This window comes from Panthera leo, chromosome F2, assembly GCF_018350215.1.
Source record: "Panthera leo isolate Ple1 chromosome F2, P.leo_Ple1_pat1.1, whole genome shotgun sequence".
In the NCBI taxonomy this organism is placed as follows: Eukaryota; Metazoa; Chordata; class Mammalia; order Carnivora; family Felidae; genus Panthera; species Panthera leo.
This window is the reverse complement of record NC_056695.1, coordinates 23,567,036-23,590,059: the sequence shown is the minus strand read 5'-3', so window position 1 is coordinate 23,590,059 and position 23,024 is coordinate 23,567,036. Positions and strand designations below refer to the sequence as shown.

At 33.2% G+C, this 23,024-nt stretch overlaps 1 protein-coding gene across 2 annotated transcripts in view; it reads left to right on the top strand.

Moving 5' to 3' along the window:
* Nucleotides 1-22,234, top strand: part of UBE2W (ubiquitin conjugating enzyme E2 W) — a 73,042-nt gene extending 50,808 nt beyond the window's left edge. The window contains exons 4-6 of one of the 2 annotated variants that reach the window (XM_042924394.1): nt 3,737-3,892; nt 7,569-7,644; nt 16,088-22,234. In XM_042924394.1, the coding sequence (XP_042780328.1) occupies nt 3,737-3,892; nt 7,569-7,644; nt 16,088-16,101 (246 nt within the window). In that variant the 3' untranslated portion in view covers nt 16,102-22,234. Of the gene's footprint in view, nt 1-3,736; nt 3,893-7,568; nt 9,072-16,087 lie in introns of those variants that run through there. The other variant, XM_042924393.1, reaches the window with a different exon arrangement.
* The last annotated feature ends 790 nt before the right edge of the window (nt 22,235-23,024 follow it).

Sequence of the window (23,024 nt, the reverse complement as noted above, 5' to 3'; positions counted from 1 at the left end):
CTCACCTACTGTGGAAAATACACCGTAATGATAGATATTTGGAAATTTAGAGATGTCTGAGGACTGTTTCTCATGCAGACTCAGAACTTCAGATGTGATTCACGTGCATTAGATCTAAAATCATTAGATCTAAAATCATGGCTTTTTTCCCATAAAACAGCTTATTCTTTAAAATCTGTACTTCCATTTGTTTGGTTTATGCAGTAGGGAGTGTGTGCAGTCTCTGTTAACTGTTTATATGCTAAATTTGAATTTGAATAAATTATTTAAAAAATAAATAACTTTTAAAATAAAGAAATTAGCAATGTTCTTATTCCCTTTTGTTTCAAATTCATTGTATTCAGTTGTCTTCTTAAATCTGTTTTGGTTTTGTCAGTTACTTGGGATTCCCCTCAAAAAGTTTTTTAATTCTGAAAACAGCTCTTCATCTCTTAAATGTTCAGAACTTGCTTGGCTGCAGTTAAATAACTGAAATGTCCATTTCCTCCTTTGGATTGTACTGTGTGTTAAATAAATGAAGATGGTTAAGAGCATGATCTAAAAGAAATTCAGCCTTGGTTACTTTCCCCATCACATGCAAAGAACCAGAATCACAGAGTTTAAAACTGTCTGTGGAAGCTGCTTACCAGCCTTTTTACATGAATAAGCTGTTGAAAAAAGTTTTTTCTTTTATTTCAGGGGTTCATCCTGGAATGCCAGTTACATCTGGCATGTAAACTCAGCCTTTCCATGTTTAGGCAAACTTCTAAAATTCTGTATCTGGCAGGTTAGGTCCTAGGGGCTATCTTAATATGTGCAGCTATTGATTCCGCTGTTTTTAGGCTGGCTGCATTGGCCCTGCATGCAGCATGTTAAAAAGCCCCAGCTTTTTTTTTTTTTTTTTTTTTTTTTTTAAAGGTTTATTGAGATCTGATTAAGTTTATTACTTCAGTTCCCTTAGAGTTCAGAGCTGTTTCTGTCTTGATTTCTGGCTCTCCTCTGTGCTTGTCAGGGTCTGCTGCTCCTGCTGTAGGTGTCTTCTACTGCATTTCATCCCTTCTCTCCTGATGTCCTTGTTCGTGGGCCCTTCTTGGCTCTCAGGCCAAGTGATTTAGTTTGTAATCCATTCTAAGAGAAATACTCCTTTCCTTCTGCCTTGTGAATTGGCTATTCGAAGCATGTTGTGATAACCTTTGTATCTTGCTGTGTATTTTCCTTGATGGTCGCTGATGCATGCAAAGAAGATATCTTAGCAGTTCTTCATTTTTTGGTACTTTCAGAGCACTATTCTGTGTGACTTTTTAAAAAGGAGACCTTACTGGAAAAGAACCATCCTTTAAAATATATTTCGTGGCCAGGGGATAAGGTCTTGCTTGGGCACTGTTTGTGTTATTACTGAAAATACCCTACTGGCCAAATGGGATTTTGTGGCAGAATGAATCCCCCAGAGCAGATGCATATTCTGTGAGATTATAAACTCAAACTCTAGAAATCTACAACACATTGTGGGAATATCAAATGCATATAATAAACTACATGTTTATAAAAAATAGAATTTAAAGTAATTGTGGATAGACTCAAAAAGTATGGAGCTGCAAGACCATTTAAGCAGTCATTTCCTTTTAGGGTAGCACTTTTTTAGCAAAAAAGTGAATGAAAAGGGTAATAACACTGATAGATAAAATTGAGATAAATAATATGCTTTAAACACAGCTGTGCCAGAGTCAGGGATTGGGTGGTCTTCTACAATCAGGCAGAGCAAGTAACTTGATATCTCTTATTTTGAGACTTATTTTTAGTTTTCAGCTTTAGTTTAGCTCTTTTCAGTGGAAATGGAGGGTGCATGACCAGAATTTAAAGAAATAAAAATATGCAAATGTGCAAAGTTATTCCTTTGAGAAGAAAATTCCTTTTGTTGTCTTATATTAGCTTCAGCCAGGCAATGAGTTCCATATGTTAGTAGTATATTTGAAGTGTTAGAGGACTCCTGCTTATGAAAGAGTGCTTTGTTAAAATGTAAATATTTGTGAAATTATAATAAAGTCAGAATTGTTAGATAGATATTTTAAAATAAAAGCAAAAACCCAGCTTATGATAACTTTCCATAACATCCCATATTAAATAATGACATACCTTACCCTAGCCATACTTATTTCACTGGCTTTCTATAAAAGGGAAAATAAGTTATGCCTAGAGTAACAAATACTTCATCAGTTTCTGACATAACTGACGGTAGGGTTTCTTACTAAGATTTTGCTGTACCCAAGTGTGAGGCAGTTTGTAGGGCTGAGAGAGATTACTGTAAGTCTCTTTTGGGAAGTACTGGTTTATATTTGATGAGCTGTATAAAAATCTCATCATACCTATTGAATCTGTATCTATGAATGTGGGACTCTTGAATTCTTATTTTTAACCAAACCTTCAGGTGATTTTTTTTTTTTTAAGGTCAGGTCAGAAATTAGTAATTACTACTAAACAACAGAATAAAAATGGTACATCTTACTGCAGCATAAAATTAATGTAAAGATTGGTGGATTAATTTTTATATCAAAATAAGTAATTTTTTATGAAGTAACATATATAAGCATTCTTAAATATTAGACTTCTGCTTTCTTTGTCCTACTTTGGACTGTGCTTACAGATTCATCAGAATGTATGAATTCATTCTCTTGCCCATTCAGATGCTTAGTGTACATAAGGGTTTTGTTTTTAAATATGGAGTTATGTGTTTATTTTTGTTTTTTTTAATACATTTATTATGTATGTATTTATTCCTTCATTCATTCTTTTTTTTTGAGAGAGAGAGAGAATGTACACATGAGTGTAGGAGGGGCAGAGAGAGGATCATAAGCAGGCTTTACACTGAGGGTGGAGCCCCAATGGGGTTGGATCCCACAACCCTGGGATCATGACCTGAGCCAAAATCAAGAGTCGGATGCTCAACCAACTGAGCCACCCAGGCGTCCCAGTGTAGATACGTTTAAGAAGCACTACTAACAGGATTCTTAGTGAATTATTAGGGCAAAGGAGGGAATAATAGATTTATTACCTTTCAAAAAACAGTGCTGAGGCAAGGAAAGTTGGAGAAAGGAAAAATTGTTAGAAGAATTGAGTAGAAGAGGCAGAGAAAAACAAGTAATTGGGAGACTCATTCAACCATTGTGTGTGTGTGTGTGTGTGTGTGTGTGTGTGTGTGTGTGTATGTATGTAAGCACATAGTTATTTGCTGATTAATAAATAGTAATTTGTATCCATCATAATGGACGAGTGAGTTTAGAGCAGGTGTTATATATAGCAGTCATTTCCTTTTGCATGTAGTACCTTAGGTGATAGCATTGTTACAGGTGGAAGGGGATGCTCCTATCATCTAGAATTCATGTTGTCCCCAAATTGAATACTTTCATATGATTTCTATATGCAGAGAGCAACGAGTAGAATTTGAAAAAGCATTCTTATAAATATAGTAGTCTTTTGCTAGGCTAAAAATGCATGATTAATTTATGAATTTTTAAAAGGAATTTGTGAAAAATAGTTGAAATAAAAAATAGATGATCTGGGCTTTTTCCCTATGTGTACCATTCCCTACGTGCTCATTCATACAGTGAAACCAGTTCTTCGTGAATTGATGAGAATAAACAATGAGCAGTTATTTTTTAGTTGCTTAGTTGGTTTTTAGAATAATAAGTTCTGTGGAGAATATTTTATTTCTTGATAACACAGAATATTTGAGTGTTAATGGAATTTTATTCTTTCTTAGGTCATGTTTACTGGTGAAAATATTCCTGTTCATCCTCATGTTTATAGCAATGGTCATATCTGTTTATCCATTCTAACAGAAGACTGGTCCCCAGCGCTCTCAGTCCAATCAGTTTGTCTTAGCATTATTAGCATGCTTTCCAGCTGCAAAGAAAAGGTAGGACTTTTCAGAATTATTCCAAGTAATATCTGTTCTTTTAGTTTGGGTAAGAAACTATTTTAATACATGATTTATTTGAAAGACTTAATGCCTTTTATTATGAAGTTATAGGTAATATCATGTTTAGTAATAGATTGGAAAATTACTGTGGTAATTTTTCATTCCACGTAGACGTCAGACATTGTTTTATATTTCTTAAACAGAAAAGTTCTGCAGATTTCTTAAATAATCTGAATTTTATTTCTGTAAGCATACACAGGGCAAATGTGTACAAGAAATTCTTGCTTCTGGATTTCACAATGGAAAGCCCCAGGAACAAGTTTTCATAGCTCCCTTCTCCACTCTGTTGGCTTCCACCCTATCATCCTCTTTTAGGGAATTTCCCAGGAGCCAGAGCTTTCCTATCATTATGATCATCATAATGACTAGGTTGAAGGAGGAGGATTAGATTACCAGTAGAATTTTCAGGACTTCCCTCTAATTCTCCTTTACTAATCCACAGATCCTGTATCTGATGGAAAGGCAAAAATTACCAGAAACAAAAATCAAATGAGTCAAACTTAGGATACCCTTTTAAAGTATCTAAATCCTGCGTGCATTTCTGATCTTCTTGTCATTTCTGCCTGAGGGTTAGTGTAGCACAATATTCATATATTTCTATATTTTAAAGACTCTCTTTCATAAGGGTTTTCTTTTGTATTCGGTTTAAAGGAGAAACAAATTTACCTTATGTATTAGGGGGTCTGTGGGGTTATTTCAGCATTTTTTTTCCTGTGTTCTCCAAATTCACCTGTCATTTTTACTAAATTAGTGTTTAGAGAACTTGAAGGTTAGTAGCTCATTTTTAAATGGTAAGTTCTCTAGACTCTGAAACACCAAGACACTGTTTGCAAAGTAAGTTTCTTGGAATGTTAGTTCCATAAGATGTTTCTTGGTGTTAGTTTTTAAAAAACAAATAGGTTTTTTTTTGTTCAAAGAAGTATGGGAAATAATGGTTTAAATTGTATTTTTTAAAAATATGGCATTATAAGCCCTTAATGTACAGTTTTATATACCTAATATAAGAAAGAAAAAAACTTCCGGCGGTAAACTGTTACACCATTAGTTAAAAGGTATATATCCCCATTCAGGAATATTAAAATGTGCAGAAAAATGTACACCTTAGAATAGAGGAAATAAGGTACATACTATCTAATTGTGGTATGACTTTTTAATTTAAGTTTCCTCTTTCCCTGTGGGCTTTTTACATTGCATATAAAGGCTACGCTTGAGCTTTTGTTAACCCCAAGGGCTTTGGAAACAACTCTTACTCATTTATTGCTTCCATATTTTCTCATCCCCCACACTTCCAATCCCAGCATACATAAAAATTTTTAGGTGTAGAGCAGAGCAGTTTGCAGTTACAAAGACTTCTGTGCCCGTGTTAATGTTTAATGTCTTCAGAAAGGTGAGGCAGTTAAGTATAAAATTTAATAAGAAAAATTGAGATGAACACCAGTGATGTGTGCACATAACTCTTGCATGTGCCTTGAATTAATTAGCACTTTTTTGCATTTTAATGTAATTTAAAATAAGTGTAATGATTTACTATTAAAAGCTAGAAATGACTGTATTCTTTACCTCCTTTATCCTTTTCTAATCCTCACTATTCACATTTCAGTTTTCTACTACTAGTTTTCTTGCATAGTTAGTAAATGACGAATTATTCCATTTAAATTATTGGCAAGCTATGTTATATAATATAAACTTCATTATATTTAAACAAGATAATAATCTGGAAGCTAGAATTCTGGCCACATTAGTTCTGTGAAATATGAGGAAAATTCAGCAAACATTTTGTAGGTACCTACTAGGTGCTGTTTTTACTGTGTTAAGTACAAGGTTACAAACATGAAGAGGAAACTTGGTTTGAAACTGAGGGGATCTAGCTCCAAACAAGCTTTTAAAAGTCTTAACTACTCACCAAAAGCTCTTCTTTTAAAAGAGGTGAATTTTACTCTGTGGCCAATGTGGTGCTGTGAGTTTCACTTTAATATTTGAGTTGAATACAAATTTTAATTTTTACTATAAGCATTTGGGAACTTTGATTTAGTCATAATTCTTTCACTCCAGTTTTCTTTTTCACAGGCAAGAATGGTTCCCTAAACTGAGGACATTTAAATCCATTATGTTAGTAGATTTCAGTAGTTAAAAATAATTTCTGATATTGAGAGGCCTTTCAGTAATCTACCATTTATTCTCAGTGCCCTTGTAATATAGATTGTCCAAACTTTCCAGCTTGTATTCAGTTCCTAAAACAATTTTGGTAATCCATCTTTTTGTATAGTTACTTTATTTTTCTAAGAACCATGTCTCTGTGATCACTTAGTATTTTGGTTGTATTCTTGACTTAAGCAAATAGAATGAGTGTATTTTCTTCCTTAAACATATATATATATATATATATATATATATATATATATATATATATTTTTTTTTTTTTTTTTTTTTTTTTTTTAAGATTGGGTTCTAATCAATATACAGAGAAAATGAGTTTATGAAATTTGTTGCAGTGGTAGCAGTTTATTCCACGTGAACACAGATTATGACTTTGCAGGACAAACAGCAACAGACCATCTATTCTTTGAGGTAGCCAGGCATCTCATTTCATAATATTAATTTTTCAGCTATTTTCTTAATTTGTGTCAGCAGGGTAATCTTGGGATAGCTGTTTAACATCTTATACTCTACTCTTCCCTTTTGTTAAATCACTATTAACATTGACTTATAAGAGCGTTATAAGGCTCAACTAAGATCAGAGTTCTGTACCTGAGTTATAGAAGTGCCAAGTGGACTGCCTATCTCCCTTCCTGTTGTCTAGGCAGTCCTGCTCGCCATTAGTTGTTGGTTGGACCTATCATATTACCTACTAACCTGCCCTCAGTGGCTTTAGTACAAACTTGACATGTTTCCAAATTTTTGTAGAGAGTCACATATTTGTTTTGTGTAACCAGTATCCAACATTTTCAGGGAAATTCCCTTCCATAATCTGTCGTCAGTGTTGTTGGCATCACTTTTCCTGCTATAGCTCCCTTGGAGAGCTGCCATATGTTTCTAATAATATGCTAGTCGGGACATATGTATAGCAGAAATGCCAACATAGCTTTTCCCCTTTTTTCTTTTTATATATTGTTTGGAAACTGAATCCTTTAGTTTGTCCTTGGTGGTACTATCTTACAGGAAAACCATAATTCTTTGTGGAGGTCTATAAGTTGCTGTTAGTTTCTCAGACAAATCTAATAAAGTAGACTTCTCTGCCTTTTTTTTCTTTTTTTTTTTTAATTAGTTTATAGAAGTAATTACTAAATTATTTCTAGGGAGATAAATGAAAGCAAAATTCTTTAAAACCTAATGCTACCACTTTGGGTTAATAGTTGGAACCTAATCCAAATCACACATGCATACCTTTATTTTATTTTATTTTATTTTATTTTATTTTATTTTATTTTATTTTATTTTTTAATTTCAGTGTCAAGACTCTACTTTTCCTGGAATATATTCATTTGTGCTACATAAACATTTGTATTTTTTATGCTGTCTGTAATAATTCTGCTAAAGCTTTTATTAAAACTGTCTCCTTAAATCTTCTTCTATTTTATAACTTCTTATCTATTTAAATTCTTTTTGGTTTCAGAGACGACCACCAGATAATTCTTTTTATGTTCGAACATGTAACAAGAATCCAAAGAAAACAAAATGGTGGTATCATGGTAAGCAGTTTTATTTTAGCATTTTGGTTTGAAAGATTATATATGTTTGGGGAAAAGAAGGGAATATATAACTGATGTAATTTTGTAATATAGAGAAGAGTCTTTAAAATATTTAAGACATTTAATGGATACACTGGACTAGATTTTTAATGGGGCACATAAAATCATACCTATCATGTAAGTAAAATCTAAAACCACTTTAACATTCTAAAATGCTACCATTTATCACTAAAAAAGAGTCTTTAATAATCTTTAAGTGAAATTGAAATTAGTTATTTGGAAACCTGTTAACTTAAAATAGAAATTTTGATGTCTTTTGTAATTACTTAATTCTGGTACTGTTCTTAGTGGCAGGAGGGGGAGTCACATTGTAAGAGATGATCCATTAAATAAAGCTCTCCCTATTCTAATAGTTAGCCCTCAAAAATTTGTGGTTTTTCTGATTGTAGCTGTGTGAATACAGTACTCTCCCTGATTTTGTTTTACTGATTCTGTTGGGAGAGTGCTGGTAGCTTTTTAGTTGAAAACTGCCAGTCTTTTCTAAACTGACTTCACCTCTTCCTTAAAGAGGTATATTTGAAATTCACAACAAAAATTTTATACTCTTCAGTGTACTTTTTGAAGGGAGTGAACAAAACCACTCTGATGTATTCATCAGAGCATTTCCTTTATTTTTCTTTTTTTAAATGTTAGCCTAATAAGAAATGAGAACTGACAGCTCATTAGTAAGAGTATGATCTTTCCCCCCTTATCTTTCTATCAATTGTGAAACCTTCTGTTACCTGAGTTAATTTGAGTCAATTAAAAACTTTTTAAATTATAAAGTTCTGTAGGTGTTGAGATAAGTGATGGCTAGAATCAATACAATAGCACTATGCCAACAGTTACATGTTAGAAAGCATAGTGAAAGAGGAATGCCCCTAAGAGCCATGGAAAGGTAAATACTCATGTTAATGACAGTTATAGATGACCTAGAAGAAAAAATGGCAAAACTTGTAAGAGCTATCAAAAAATAGAGATATTTGATGACAAACTAGTATTATATAATTTTCAAATTATAGGTTTAATATAATTTAGTAAAAATCCGGTGGAATGATGGGTGAGTGCTTGAAAGTTGGAAAAAAATAATAGGTGAGAAGAGCAGTTTGGATTTTGAACTAAAGGATAATGAAAGAGAAATGGTCTACTAAATACCAAAACATATTAATGCAAGAATAGACATCAAAATAGAATTACTCTTTCCTAGGCCTTTTTATATATAAGATTTGAATATATGGTGAATTAGGTGTCACAAATCAGAAGGCAAAAAATTATTTAGTAAGTTAACCTGTTAGAAAGTTGGTAATCATTTTGGGAAAGAAAAGTTTACATTTTTACTTCATATATAAAATATTTCCTGTGGATCGAATTAAGTACTTTTTTTTAAACAAGGGAAAATATTTTCTTAAAGTTCGGGATCATCTCTAGAGGAAGGAAGAATTTCTGAAATCAAAAGGAATCACAAATGTTAAATATTAAAGAGTTGTATGAAAATTTAAACCTTTTAGAAAAACCTCAAACACAGCCAACCTTTATTTTAAAAATGTGAAAAACACTTATAGTTTATTAAAAATAAAGACCATTTATGAGAGTTGCTTAACATAATAAATAAAATTAATAAAAAGCATTGGCCAAAACTTCACAGTAAAATAATTACAGATTTAATATTTTGAAATTATTTTTGAATTGGCAAGTTGTATAAAATGAGTGCAATCTTGGAAAAGAGTAAAGAGTAGAAAAAAATAGTGCTTTCGTATTTGTTGATGGTATAGCAAGTTCAGCAATATTTAACAAAGTTTAAGATCAAGACTTTTGTCTGAGTTACCAATTTCTGAGAATCCATCCTAAGAAAATCATCTTTTAATTTTTTTTTTAAATATTTATTTATTTTTGAGAGAGACAAAGACAGAGGGTGAGCAAGGGAGGCGCAGAGAGAGAGGGAGACACAGAATCCGAAGCAGGCTCCAGGCTCTGAGCTGTCAGCACAGAGCCTGATGCGGGGCTTGAACTCATGAACTGCGAGACCATGACCTGAGCCCAAGTCGGATGTTTAACTGACTAAGCCACCTAGGTGCCCCAATCCTAAGAAAATCATTTTTAAAACAAGAAGTGTTTTATACATGGAATGTTCAGTGGAGGATTATTTATAATACACACTATTTGTTATCTTATGTACTATTTGCCTGGATTCATTCCAGGCACAGACATGCATACAAACACACCTACCTCAACGAATCCTTCCGCTACACACACCCTCAGGAACTCCTTCAGCAAAGTCTTGTTGATTGCTTTCTCTTTTAAAGAATTTAATAAACTTTATTGCTGTGCCTAGAATGCTGGTTTTGTTTTAGTCTTTAAGATATCCCCAGATAATTCTGATAGAGCTTGACGCTTGAGGACTACCGTTACAGGGATTCTGAGATATAAAAGGACAGGTTTCCATATAAAATGAATTAATAATCAGACTTAAGGAATTCTTTCTGAGCACTGAAAGTCTACTAAAACATTTAAGACCCTACTTTAAGTAAACAGCCCTTTAATTCAATTTACACTGCTGGCTTGTCATTCTTTTTCATCCTCTTGCCTAGGACCAAACACCAAACTACCTCTTCCTTCCAAAAAAAAAAAAATTCTTGAGTGTCACAGACCCTGTATCTTAGCATAGAAAGTCCCAGATTCATCAAAAATTCAGATTAGTCAATCAATATTGACAAACACACTAAATCAAACATGTTTTAAAGTGTCAAAGTTCTAAAGATAGTATAGTCCTTCTGTTTCAAACTCAACTTCACTAATCATAAAAAAATGCCCCGTTGTTTTTTCCATAGATTTTAAGCCACTTGTGTTTTCTAATAAAACTTGAGAGGAAATTGCCTTGGAGTGATGAATTTTAAAAATACATATAATTTGAACGTATAAACTGCTATCTTGCCTCAGTGTGTTCGTACATTTTCCCTTCCTTACTCCCTGGTAGGGAAATTTCAGAAAGATACAGTCTTTTGGGCCCTCTGATGCTGCCTTATATAGATAAAAGGACTTATGAGAAGTCCTTTATCCAAGAATATTCCCAGAATTTCTCATTACGTGCTGTTGAATAAGAAATGGAGAGGGGCGCTTGGGTGGCTCAGTTGGTTAAGCATCCAACTCTTGGTTTTGGCTCAGGTCATGATCTCACGGTCATGGAATTGAGCCCCATGTCCAGCTCTATGCTGACTGTGGAGCCTGCTTGGGATTCTCCTTCTCCCTCTTCTCTCTGCCCCTCCCCTACTCTCTGTCTTTCAAAATAAATAAATAGACTTTAAAAAAAAAAGAGATGGAGAAAAGTCCCATAGGGAAACTAGAAATATAAAATTAATTATTTAAAACAAAATACACTTCATAGAAGTTATTTTTCATAGTTAATAGTTTTTATCTGTTAACTGAGAAATTTATACTCTCATTACTAAAATAGAAAAAGTCTTTTAATAGGTTGGACTATTACATTCTCCACCTTAGCCAAAAAGCACTAAGAAAAGAGAGGCTTTTCAAACTAAATTAGCTTCTTAATGTCCAGGAGTTCATTTTACCAATAAACAGACTAAAAGTGTCTCTCCCCCTTCCTGCCCCCAAAATACAAATTAGCCATCTTTAAAGGACTGGATTGTATTTCAACTAAATTATGACTATTCTAGCTCAGTTTCCAGTCCCAGGTACAGATACATTTTTTTCATTTACAGATAATTCTGTTTAAAACATTCTCAGATTATTGATTTACAGTGACTGTTCTTAACTCAGTATGTTTTGTACTCATGCTTGAACCCTGCATACCTGAATCATTCCCCTCCCAGAATCTCTTTAAATCGACAGTTTGCTTCATGAGTGACCATCATATGAAATCAAGAAAGGGTAATACTAGTTATACTTTGAGATGATAGAGCAGCTGCTCTTTCATAAAGGTGAGTGGGTATAGACAGTCTTCCTTGAACTTTTCCTTCATCTTTAAAAACTAAAGCATTTCAGCTGTGTAGCATATATTATCTCTGCCTTTATACATTTCAGAGTGATAGTTATAAGCAATGTGAGAAATAGCTCACCTTGACCTTACAGCTGAATTTGAAAAATCTTATCAAAAAGGTAATCATACTCTCACTCATAAAGCAGAATACGTCAGCTTTGTTTTGAGTTTTCCAGATGTCAGCTTATATGTTTTTCTGTTTAGCTGCGTTAGTTCCAAAAGATCTTCATTGATCAATCATGTTCTCCTTATAACACCAAATTACCAAGAAATATGGACTCTTGTTATTTCTTAGTATCATCTAATTCTGAAAGGGCTACAAGGTCAGGCCAGTGTCCTGACATGACCTACAAACTTAAACAAAAAGATCCAGAGACTAAATAAAGACTTGCTGGGAATTGGATGAACTTACTGAAACACTTACCATTTCAATTTCTAGAAGCCAAGCAGAATTGTGGGCCTCAGGTATAGGCTCCACAGTCCTTGGGTCAACGTGGGTCAGAGTGTTCGTCAGTGTTTGTAATCAAAAGAGACAAGGGAGGTTTGGGTTTAGTTTCATAATATCTATGCACTTGAGAGGGCTTCCTGGCTGCAGGATGAATGCCACTATTAATGAAAAACAATAATTCAGCAGTTCAGTAGATCTCCTGGATTTGGAAGAGTAGGTTTCTGCTGATACACCAGACTTGAGCTGCCAGATAGATACCAGTGTTGGGTGCTTGAAAAAAAAGCCTCTTTCAACTTAAATCTGTGATCTTCCACGTTGTTAGTATACTTTGAAAATGTAGGACAGTCACTGCTACCCTACTGTTACTCTCTTTGTAGTATCATATCTTCTGCATTTCTTTCTGCATTTCTTTTGAGATTCTTCTCTAGCTCCTTAATATTAAAGTGCAAAAATTTCCTGAGATGTGAACACACATTCCTTACTGTTACTTACTTGAAGTTTACTATCAACCTGTTTTCCAGAATTCTTTGATAGTTTCTATTCACTAAAGAACTAAGGCCATTGGGATACAAATATTCTGTGTTGCAAATTAAGGCCAGGGGTCCATATGCTTTGAAAAATTGGTTAAATGGAGAGAATAGGGTTAAAAAAAGTAAAGGGAACTAACCAAAATAGGTATTTGAATAGACAACTCATTTCCGCATACATAAGGGGAATTTACCTATAATTCAGGGCTAAGATGGTAGCCAGTTTAGTGCACAAATGAATGAATGAGCCTGAAGTTCAGTATCACAACAGACATAATTGTTCTTGAAAAAGAGAAAAAGTATCTTTTTATGGAATCATAAAAATATTTCAATAAGATAGCCAATAGAATCCATTAATAATATCCATCTGTTTCCTGGGATCCATGTTGAATGTATATAACTTAGTTTCATAATGATTGCCTTTCACAAATGGCAGTACTGATCTGGTTCTTGAAGCATTTTCCTTAAGGTGATAAGAGAATTGAGCAGTATAGCTTAAGACTGTTATTGAGTATTGGCTTCAGAAAACTAGGCTTACAGGAAATAGATTGGCATAATGTTTAGATGTTATGTTCAGTAAACTGTTGAGTTTATAAGTTTGGGGAGGAGTAGAAGAATACCTCGCTCTCTTTTTTTTTTATTTATTTTTTATTTTTTTTACAAAACTTTAAACTACATTCTGGTTCCATTCAGCTGGACCTGTAAAATTTTAAGGATTATAAGGGGATAGGAACATAAAATTGTCTCAGACTAGTATTGATAAACTCTTTTTCTTCCTGTCTTATAGCTGTCTATAGAACTATAGTACTTATAGAGTCTATAGAACTTATAGTAGTCTATAGAACTACTTATGTTAGGTGTAAACCTTTTTATTTGCACTACCTTACAAAATCATTTTCTAAATTCCTAAGTCCAAATGTTTACGCAGCTTAACAGCCTTTTCCCTTTATTTCCTGCTAGATAACAGTTCTGTTGTCTACTGTGAAATCTTTCTTGAACTGGTTCATCAAAGTAAAATTTTAATTCCCTAAACTGTTAAGACACAAACCTAACTGTAAAGATTTATTTTTGTCTTTCTTAGAATTGGGATCCCACTTCATATCTACTGACTTATTACTGTGTTCCTTTTTTTTCTAGTCTTTTGTCCCTGGGAATATCCAGGGAGGTGGTTTCCAATATAACGTGATGGTTGTGGTGTCCATTATAATGGGATGGTTCTTATACTTGGGAGAACTAAATGACATGCTTCTAATATAGTTCTCTTCTACTCATATTTCCCAGAAGCCTAGTGAAGTTAGCCATGGTAGATGTCACCTCTTTGGAACTGGTGATTTGTGTATTATATTTGAGGGTATAGTTTTAATAAGCGCTTACACAGTTCCAGAAAAAAGTTTAAGGGATTAATCTAAGATTTTTTTTCCAGGCCTTCATTTTGCTACAAATACTTTATTCAAGAGGTTAGATATGTTGTGTTATTTGACCATGTTTTATAGACCTATATTTGTCTTGATCTTATTAAATTAACAACCTTTTTTTGTAGGTCATCCTGGTATTCAGTAATCTTTTTCATCTAGTTAGGAAACTGTGTTCCTTTTGCTAACAAATGAGTTTTTTGCTTCTTAGTGATGGCCTTTTTTTCCTAGGAAAAAGTTTGCCTGGCTTTGGCTCATACTTGTCTCCATACTTAAGTATTTGCTCATAGACTCTTTGGTTATTTACAGCCATGATGGATTTGTAATGTTAAATCCATGTGTCCTTGTGGGTCCAGCTATCAGAGATCATGGAACTCTATTTTCAAAACTTACTTAGTACATTTATTTCTCTAAAGATAGAGTGTTTAAGGCAGGGAGTATCATATTCGTCCTCTAATTTTTTTTTTTTTTTTTTAACTTCTGATCCAGAGTGGAGATTAGGGTAGGGAGAATAGCTTTGTATGGATTTCTTACTCATTTTGGTGGATTGTAGCACATTCTACAGCAGCCCACTATACTGAAAAACTTCCAAAATGAACAACCTGATGCAGATACATTTACAGTATCACCTATCAGAGATGATATCTTTGGAAATAAAAGCTTATTTTTGGCAGTTAACTAGGTATATAATGTTCAAATTGAATTTTGTCTCACCTTTTTATTGTATACATTGTCATATGGTATGATACTTAAAGTTTGACCTATCAGAATTTAGTGCAGTCCCTTAGCTTAGAGATCTAAGGGCGGTTAGTTTGAGTATTAATTTCAAGAACCCTAATATTATAAATTACTCTGTTGGAAAAGTGATGTTTTAACATTTTTTATATTCTGCATCCATGACATCTGTATCTCCTCTGTATTCCAAGTTCCACAGTAATTGAGGAAACATACTTTCATGTGACACTTAGAAACTATAAACTGTCCATTTACTTTCTTCTTAAAGATATTATTTCTTCAAAGAATTCTAATGATTTAGATAAGATTTATTTTAAAAATCCAATATATTTCACCCTTTAGATCACCCTTAATGTACAGGGGATGGAATATTCCACGAGTTTGCCTAGCAGAGAATTCAGATATACTGGTTTTTAGCTCTCATTGAATCATTGGGAATGGGGATTTTATTAACAATGTATTGATCCTAACATGGGATATTTTATAAAGTATTTTAGCCAATTTTTCAGAAATGTTTTAGAGAGCTTTCACAATTCTTGGGTAGTTGTTACTAGTCTTCCTTCTAAAGCCTCTTTCTGAAGAGTAACCAGTCCTCAAAATAAATCCTTCAGATATGTCTTGTGAAATAAAATTTGTAAAATAAGTTATGAATCCCCAAATTTCATGTCTTACATAAATATGATGTGTTGAGGCTACCAGAAGTCATTACTAAATTATTTTAGTTTTTTTAACCTCATTTGCATATGTATCTATATTTGCTGAAAAATGTATTTTTAAATGTATTTTCCATAGAGAAATTAATAACATTGACTATGTATTAATTGATTTGGAGATCATACCTTATTTGTGAAGTTATTTCCTTCATAGACTAAAGGCACAACTTGTATTATCCTGTGTTAAATAGTAGGACACTGTTGGTCAGGAGTTTGCTTCCTGTCTCATTATAATTTAAAATTGTGGCCCTTAAAACAACTCTTGAGAGATAAATCCTGAATATGTGCTAACATATATCAATTTATTATTTTAAGTAGAACTAACACAGTAATTAATGCATCATTTAAGATCTGTGTGAACTACATTTCCATGAAAGAATTGAATTTGATGTGTTTGTCACTATATAATTGAACACAAATTGGACTTTTTATTTGCAAGGATTGGGGGAGGCAAGTCAGACAAATAAATCATGTTCTTCTTGCTACTTGAAATTATTTATATGTTAGGCTAACTTGTGGATTTTACTTATGCAGGCTTGACTTTTTTAATTATCTTTTTTCTCCTTTTCTTAAAGATGATACTTGTTGATGCCACTGTTATCATCCTCCTAGCAGAAGATAGTCCTACTGAGAAAATGAGCACTTTGATCATTCAGTCTTTGAACTTTAACCTTTGACTGGAAGTGACCTATAGGCAATGAAGACTACTTCCTTTTACTGCATTTTTACTCGTGTGCATTCTGGGCGCATGTTGATCGCTGGTTCAGTCCAGGCAACTGACATGCTTTTATTAGTCATACAGTATTAATGCAGGTGTCAGGAAATGTCAAATATAATTCCATTTTTTATTTTTATTTTTTTAAGCTTTTGGAAAAGTTCCAGGTCCTCATGTATTGTGCAATAACAATGACTTCCTTGGCGGTTTTGGGACGTTCATTGCCGGCAATGGACGTTTAACAGGAAAAATTTTCATTAACTCCTGCCACCCAATGATTAATGCATGATAGGGCCTATGAAATGAACTTATTGGTTATAGTGGGATTATAAATAAAGTGAGGGATCCAACATTACCTTGAAAGTCACCCCAACTGTTTATATTTGGATTCTATGCACTGTGATCCTAAGGTTAACGGCATGAATTAACATGCGTCTTTAAAGGACTGTAATGAAAGATCATTGCGTATTTATTGAATTGTTTATATCTGCTGTCAAATTGTTTTGACATGGAAGGTTTTCAAGTAACATTGGCAGAGAGGTACAATATGTTATCCCTATGGTGAAAATAAATTCATTTGTTGTATATAGTTCCTCAATATCTGAAGTAAAGGTATGAGTAATATAGGGTATGAATGGTTTAATCAAGGCTTTATTTTGGAAGTAAGAAAAATGGCAGTGATGATTCAACTGCTGCAGTCCATAATTTGGGCTTATTTGTACATTAACAGTTTTTCCAAGTAGATTACACTCTGTTACTTCCTGCTAGCCATCAGCATGAGCCCTACTGCCTAAACACTATTTCATTTATTTATGTTTGGAAAATCCATAAACAGTTTTTGTTTGCAATTTTGTTTCTTTTGTTATGTTTTAAGTCAAGATTGAATGTTACAGTACTTCAATTGGAAAATTTTTGTCAAGTTTTTTCCTGTAAATTTTCTTTACTTGTAAGTATCATTTTGTCCTTTAATCCTGTACCCTAAAATAAGAAATACATTTTTGACAGAGGCTTAATGTTTTAACAAAAGAGTGTGGACATTTTTATTTTAAAATTTAGGCAAAAGTACACTATAGAATGGTATGTTTGCTTATTTGTCTCACACAACCATACAATTTTTCCTGGAGGGATTAGTTTTGTTTTCTTGTTGTTTAAAAGACTTTGCTTACAGCTAGATAAAGTTTTCTATAGAAAAAAATTGTTGAAACGTCCAATTCTCAGTACCATGTAAGTTAATGATACTGCAACTAGGTTCTCTTTTTAAAAAGCGATTATGTATTTTATAAATTACCTTTTCACATATGCAAAAATCTGTTTCTACTACAATGTTATTTTTACTAATGCCTGTTGTTGCACTCTTTTTGACATATCCTGCAGTGAATAAATATATGAATCAATTTGGGCTTAAAAGTAAAAGCCAATTGGCTGAAAGGTTTGAAGTATGTACCCCAGCAAAACCATCCAATCAATAATTGGCGAGGAGTATTTTCAAAATTGTTTTTAATCTCTGTATAGATGACATTTTGTAGCTTTGTACATGTTGTTAATTAAGGGCATATAATTTTACACTCTAAAAGTATAATTGCTGAACTCAGGGGTGGGTAGACTTCAAAAATATGTCTGCTGTAGAAATAACTTGAAAAACAAATTAAAACTATGGCCAGCCACCAAATTGTGGACACTGTTTATACTATAGTTAGCAACTACCACTTTTTGAAATTAAACACATTTTTGTTCTTTCTTCACTAGATACACCTAAGTTCTCACAGTAGTTTCTATCAGTCTTATTAGTTGCCCTGTTTAACCAAGACAAAAAATGTTTTTTGGAATGCTTGAGCTACTCTTAGTTTTTAACTGCTTTTTAATATGAAAATTGCAGTGACAAATTATATATTTTTCATATTTTACACAACTCTAAACTGATTGACTTGATCATTTGTGGGGGTGGGGGAATCTTTCTCCATAATGCTGGTCCTCTTACTAAAATTCTTTTATAAAGAAATGACCTGTGACATTTATTCACCAAAGGAATTAATATACCAGGTCAAAGATGAACAATGCTGTCCTGTAGATTAATAGGTGGTATATAGCCTCAGTTGAGTTTTGTAAAATAAAAATCGCAGTATTTTAAGATACCTCTCTCTCTACCTAGAGATATCATAAAATAAATTAAAATGAAGCAGAGGAAAGTAAAGGAAACCAAATAATTTCAGTACACTTTACGGTTTAAAGAGAAGGTGAAATATCCTAAAATATAGAAATACCAATCATTCAAAATTTGCAATAAGATAACACTTTATTCATTACATTACTCCCTTGAACTTAGGAATTATTGGAAACTCCTTTGCACTTAGATTTAATTAAGTTGATTTTAAATGTAAGTTACATTATTAAAAGACATAAGATGTTTACTTAAGTCATTGCTCTAGAGAGCAAAATTAATGACTTTGTAATAATAAACAATATTTCTCTGTAACACGTTGTTGAACGACAACCAGAATACCAAGAAAATGTACATAGGAATATGCTACTTCCCTCTTCCCTTGCTCTATGGGGCACTGTCTGCTACATAGGCCTACAGAATTATACTTCATATTTAGACAATATGTACTCTCTATTTATTTATTTATTTATTTATTTTAAGGCCATTCTTCTGGTTTGCCAAATTCTGTTAAGGCAGTGATACATTCATTTCCTTATTTTGCATGTTTATATCATGAACTTGGTGCCCTTTCAAAAAAAAAAATATTATGTTAAGTAGGTATTAATGCCATAGATTTTAATGAGAGAAATGGTTTTCAGTTTTTTAAGATAAATTTTTTAAAATATGTTTTATGGCTGTTCTCTTAAGGAATTTAATATTCACCTCTAAAGGACTTACTTGTAGTGTATGAATTCCTCCTTTTAGCTAGCAGGGACATAAAGCTTTTTTTAATCCCCAAAAGAAGATGCTAAAAAATAGCTTTTATATACGGTTCATCTGGAGAAAGACCTTAATCCTTATTTGTTTTGACTAGGTATATAAATATTTGGTATAAAATAACTAGAATAGTTTATTACTTTTTCCCTTCTGAAATTTTAAATATATGCAAATATATATCATTAGATTCCTGTGGTGAATAATAATTTCTTCAGATTCTAAAACAGGTATCTAGTGACTGCTTAATTATTTCCAGATTGCATCAAAGATGAATTGACAAATAATGGAAATGAGTAGTGATATGAAAATGGTATGTAACCACATATTACTTGTTTCTGGTAATCAAATCTTATTTTTTAAAAAGCCTATTGTTTTTGAGAATTGAGATATTTAAACTTGTTACAACTTCTTCCTAAAAATAGAAGAGAAGAGGAGGTACTGTGTGTTCAAAAATTTTTTTAAATAAAGAATTCAGTGTCACTAGTTCTAAGCCTTTATGGTCACTGCTGCTTATATTTCTTGATCTCACTTTTATTTAATTTTTTTGTACATATTCGAGCTGAATGCTTAGGATTATTAAGTGTATATAAATTGGTTTTCTAAAAGAACTGAGGCTTACCCATATCTTCTCTAAGGATTCACTGTTACCAAAATCAGCTACTGCACGATTCTGTGTTATGCTAATGCCTTTGCATGATTAAGATCTGTGAAGGTGTCTTTTAATCTGCACCACTTGGCCCAATCCTCTTTGCAGTCTTGTTTTTCTCTCCTTTCTTCCTGTCTTCTCACAGATGTCCACTATGTTGGTCTTCAGGAGTTTCCCGAAGTTTTCCTCTCCCTCTCCCTTCCTTCCTTCTTTCCTCCTTCCTTTTCTTGAGGTTAGGGAATCCAGAGAAGGAAGACTATTGAAATTACATCAGAAATTTTTCTTAAATAAGAGGACTCCTTCCTACAGATAAAATATGTAGAATTTCTGATACTTTATTTCAGTTCAAGAGTAGGTGGCTAAATTTATTGAATAATTGACTACTTGATAAATGAGCTGTTAATTGTAATTTAGTTCTTAAATACTAATATTAAGGGAGTTTTGCTTACTTTTTGGATGGTGACTCTCCCAAAGTCTAAATATTGCCCAAATGAATTGAATTAATTGTTTTGGTAAAAGTGTTTTTTCCATTTAAGTTTCTAAGCCATTTTGAGATTTGGAACTTTTTTTCTTTTTTTTTAATAATTTGTGGGAGACTTTAATTTTCTCAGCATGCACTGCATTAAAGACAGGCTTGTATGCATCATTATCATTAGAGGCCCGTGGAGTCTAAACATGTACTTCAAACTTTAGATCTTTATCTTTAAAGTTGAAGTTCTGGTTCTGACTATCGTCCTGATGATTGAGGTGTTCTCTGTGACTTTAATTCTCAAAAGTTACTGGGACTGATAGTTGAGGATGAATCTCCAGAATGGTTATATGACTGTTTTATCAAAAAATTGTTTATAAAACAATATAATATCTGAAGACATTTTTGAATATGTGGAAGGAAAGCTTGACTAGAAGCTGGTATGTTTTACCATACCTAAAGAACTGCAGTTGTGCAAGTTGAGTGCAGTTGACAGGGAGAAAGAGAAACAGTTCTTGTTCTATTTCTTGGTGCATACTTTGTCAGGGTTTTGTCAAAAGTTTGCTTCTGCAGTAATTCTAAGCAGTTTTCTCAAAGGCAAAGCATGGTTCTGGGCTTTGGCTTGTTAGGTGTGGCCGCACTTGTCAAATTTCCTGGTAAATGGAAAGATTGAATAATCCCACCTCTCTAATTCTAAAGCCTGAAACAAGACTAGTGAGGAATGTGGTAGAATGTCAGATACCATGAATATAAATGCGAGTCTCTTAATAGTTAACCACAGATTATTTACATAAATACAAATTGATTGTCATTCTCGGGGTAAAATCATTAATCGAACAGATTATCATGTCAGTTATCTGGTAGCCAAGAATTAAGTCCATGTTCAAGTTAAAGTGGATTTGTTGTTTTTAGTTGGTACCATTTTTCTCTCAATATTCAGAAATACAAATTGTGCATTTTATTAATAGGAATGGAAGCTCATGCTTGAGGATTTGAATAGGGTGGATGTATATATTTTATAAATTCAAGTTGTAAAATATGTAAAGCTGCTGCTTTTTGAATAGAATATAAATGTTAAGACATAAATCTATATATTATATATTTTTAAATACATGTACCAAACTTTTGTTAGTTGAATATAAATTACATTGTGTGCTTTATGGAATTCAGTAACTTTTAATAATAAAGCAGTTGTCATTGATTTTTTTTTATGTAGACTTGAATATTAAATTGGATAATTAAATCTCTTTGTAGTTTATAATAATGTAAAAATTTACTTATGTACTAGTTTCTCATTACAGAGGACTGCGATCTTCAAAGGTTTGTGGAAACAGTGACATGTCCATTTCCAAAAATAGGTGCCACAGCACGAAGATAGTCCCTAACGCCACTTGTTTATTTATTTAATGGATCATGTTCACTTAGCAGTGTAGCCTAGTATATTTTAGTGGTTCTTCATGCTTTAATTGAAGAAGTCCTGATTGAAAGACAGGCATCTTCAGAAAAGGTGGAAACTGAGACCCAAGCACTTGCTTAGAGTTCCACCATGAGTCTAGTGTTGCTGAACTTTAAGTTCTATTAGATTAATAAGGACATACCATAGAGAACTTTGGAATACTTTCCTGAGTATACACATAGATCAACTAACTTATGTAGATGAGTGACTCGTGAAACTATGAGAAAAGCAGAGGAGAGGCTGAAGAATCAGGATACCTGTCTGCATCTCAGTTATTCACAGCAGGAAGAATGCTCTGCTGATATTCTAAGTTCTCTATCCAGGGGTCCCTGCTTGCCCCAGGAGCACCTCACTCCTCACAGGGGCATGAAACTGCCTTACCTCAACATGCTGTTTCTCCATCCTCAACAGTAGATGAGTAACTGGTTACGTAAATGCAAGACCCGTCTTTGTACTTTGATGACATTCTCTCCCTTTATTATAAATCTTAGAATAATTTCTACCTCTCTCAGATGGTTTAAGCAACACTGTGGATAAGTGAGTCTTTTGAAGTCCTCTCTACATTCCTTAGTACTTTTCACACTAACATACAGCAAAGTTAAACATGAACTGAAGAGAAGTCAAATGACATAGCTAAGAGTTTTCTGTGCTTGGATAATAGGGTCCAAGGCCACAGTGGTTCTACAACATCTGTCCTGTTGGGAACTTCTGTCAATAAATCTTTTAAATTGCTTATGAGATTTCTTTTTAATGTTTGCTTAAGGCAAAATATGTAAGTGAGTACCTGTGTGCTCTTTCCAGCCCAGTGGAGTTTGGAAATGTTTTAATAAGGAAAATTGAAATAAGAACCTAAGGTAGAAAATATCTTCTCATATAGGTACTTGACCTTCAAGGACCCATTGTGGGTAGATATAACTCATCAGGCAAGAACCTAATAAGGATGGCTACTTCCTGCAGAAAACGTTTCCAACTTAACATAAAAATTTTCTTGTGTCCTGGGGCACCTGGGTGGCTCAGTTGGTTAAGCGTCCCACTCTTCAGTTCAGGTCATGATCTCACAGTCGTGAGGTCGGGCTTCGCACTGAGCTGAGCGTAGAGTGTGCTTAAGATTCTTTCTCCCTCTGCTCCTCTCCCCCACTCACACTCCCTCTCAAATTAAAAAAATAAAAATAACTCTTTAAAAAATGTTTTATGTCCTCTCTCACACCCCAGAAAGCATGTTTCTCTTTTCTTTCCTGTTATAATGGCATTCTATCCAACCTAGTTATCCAAACGAAGACTTAATCGCTATTTACTGGTCCTCTCTGAT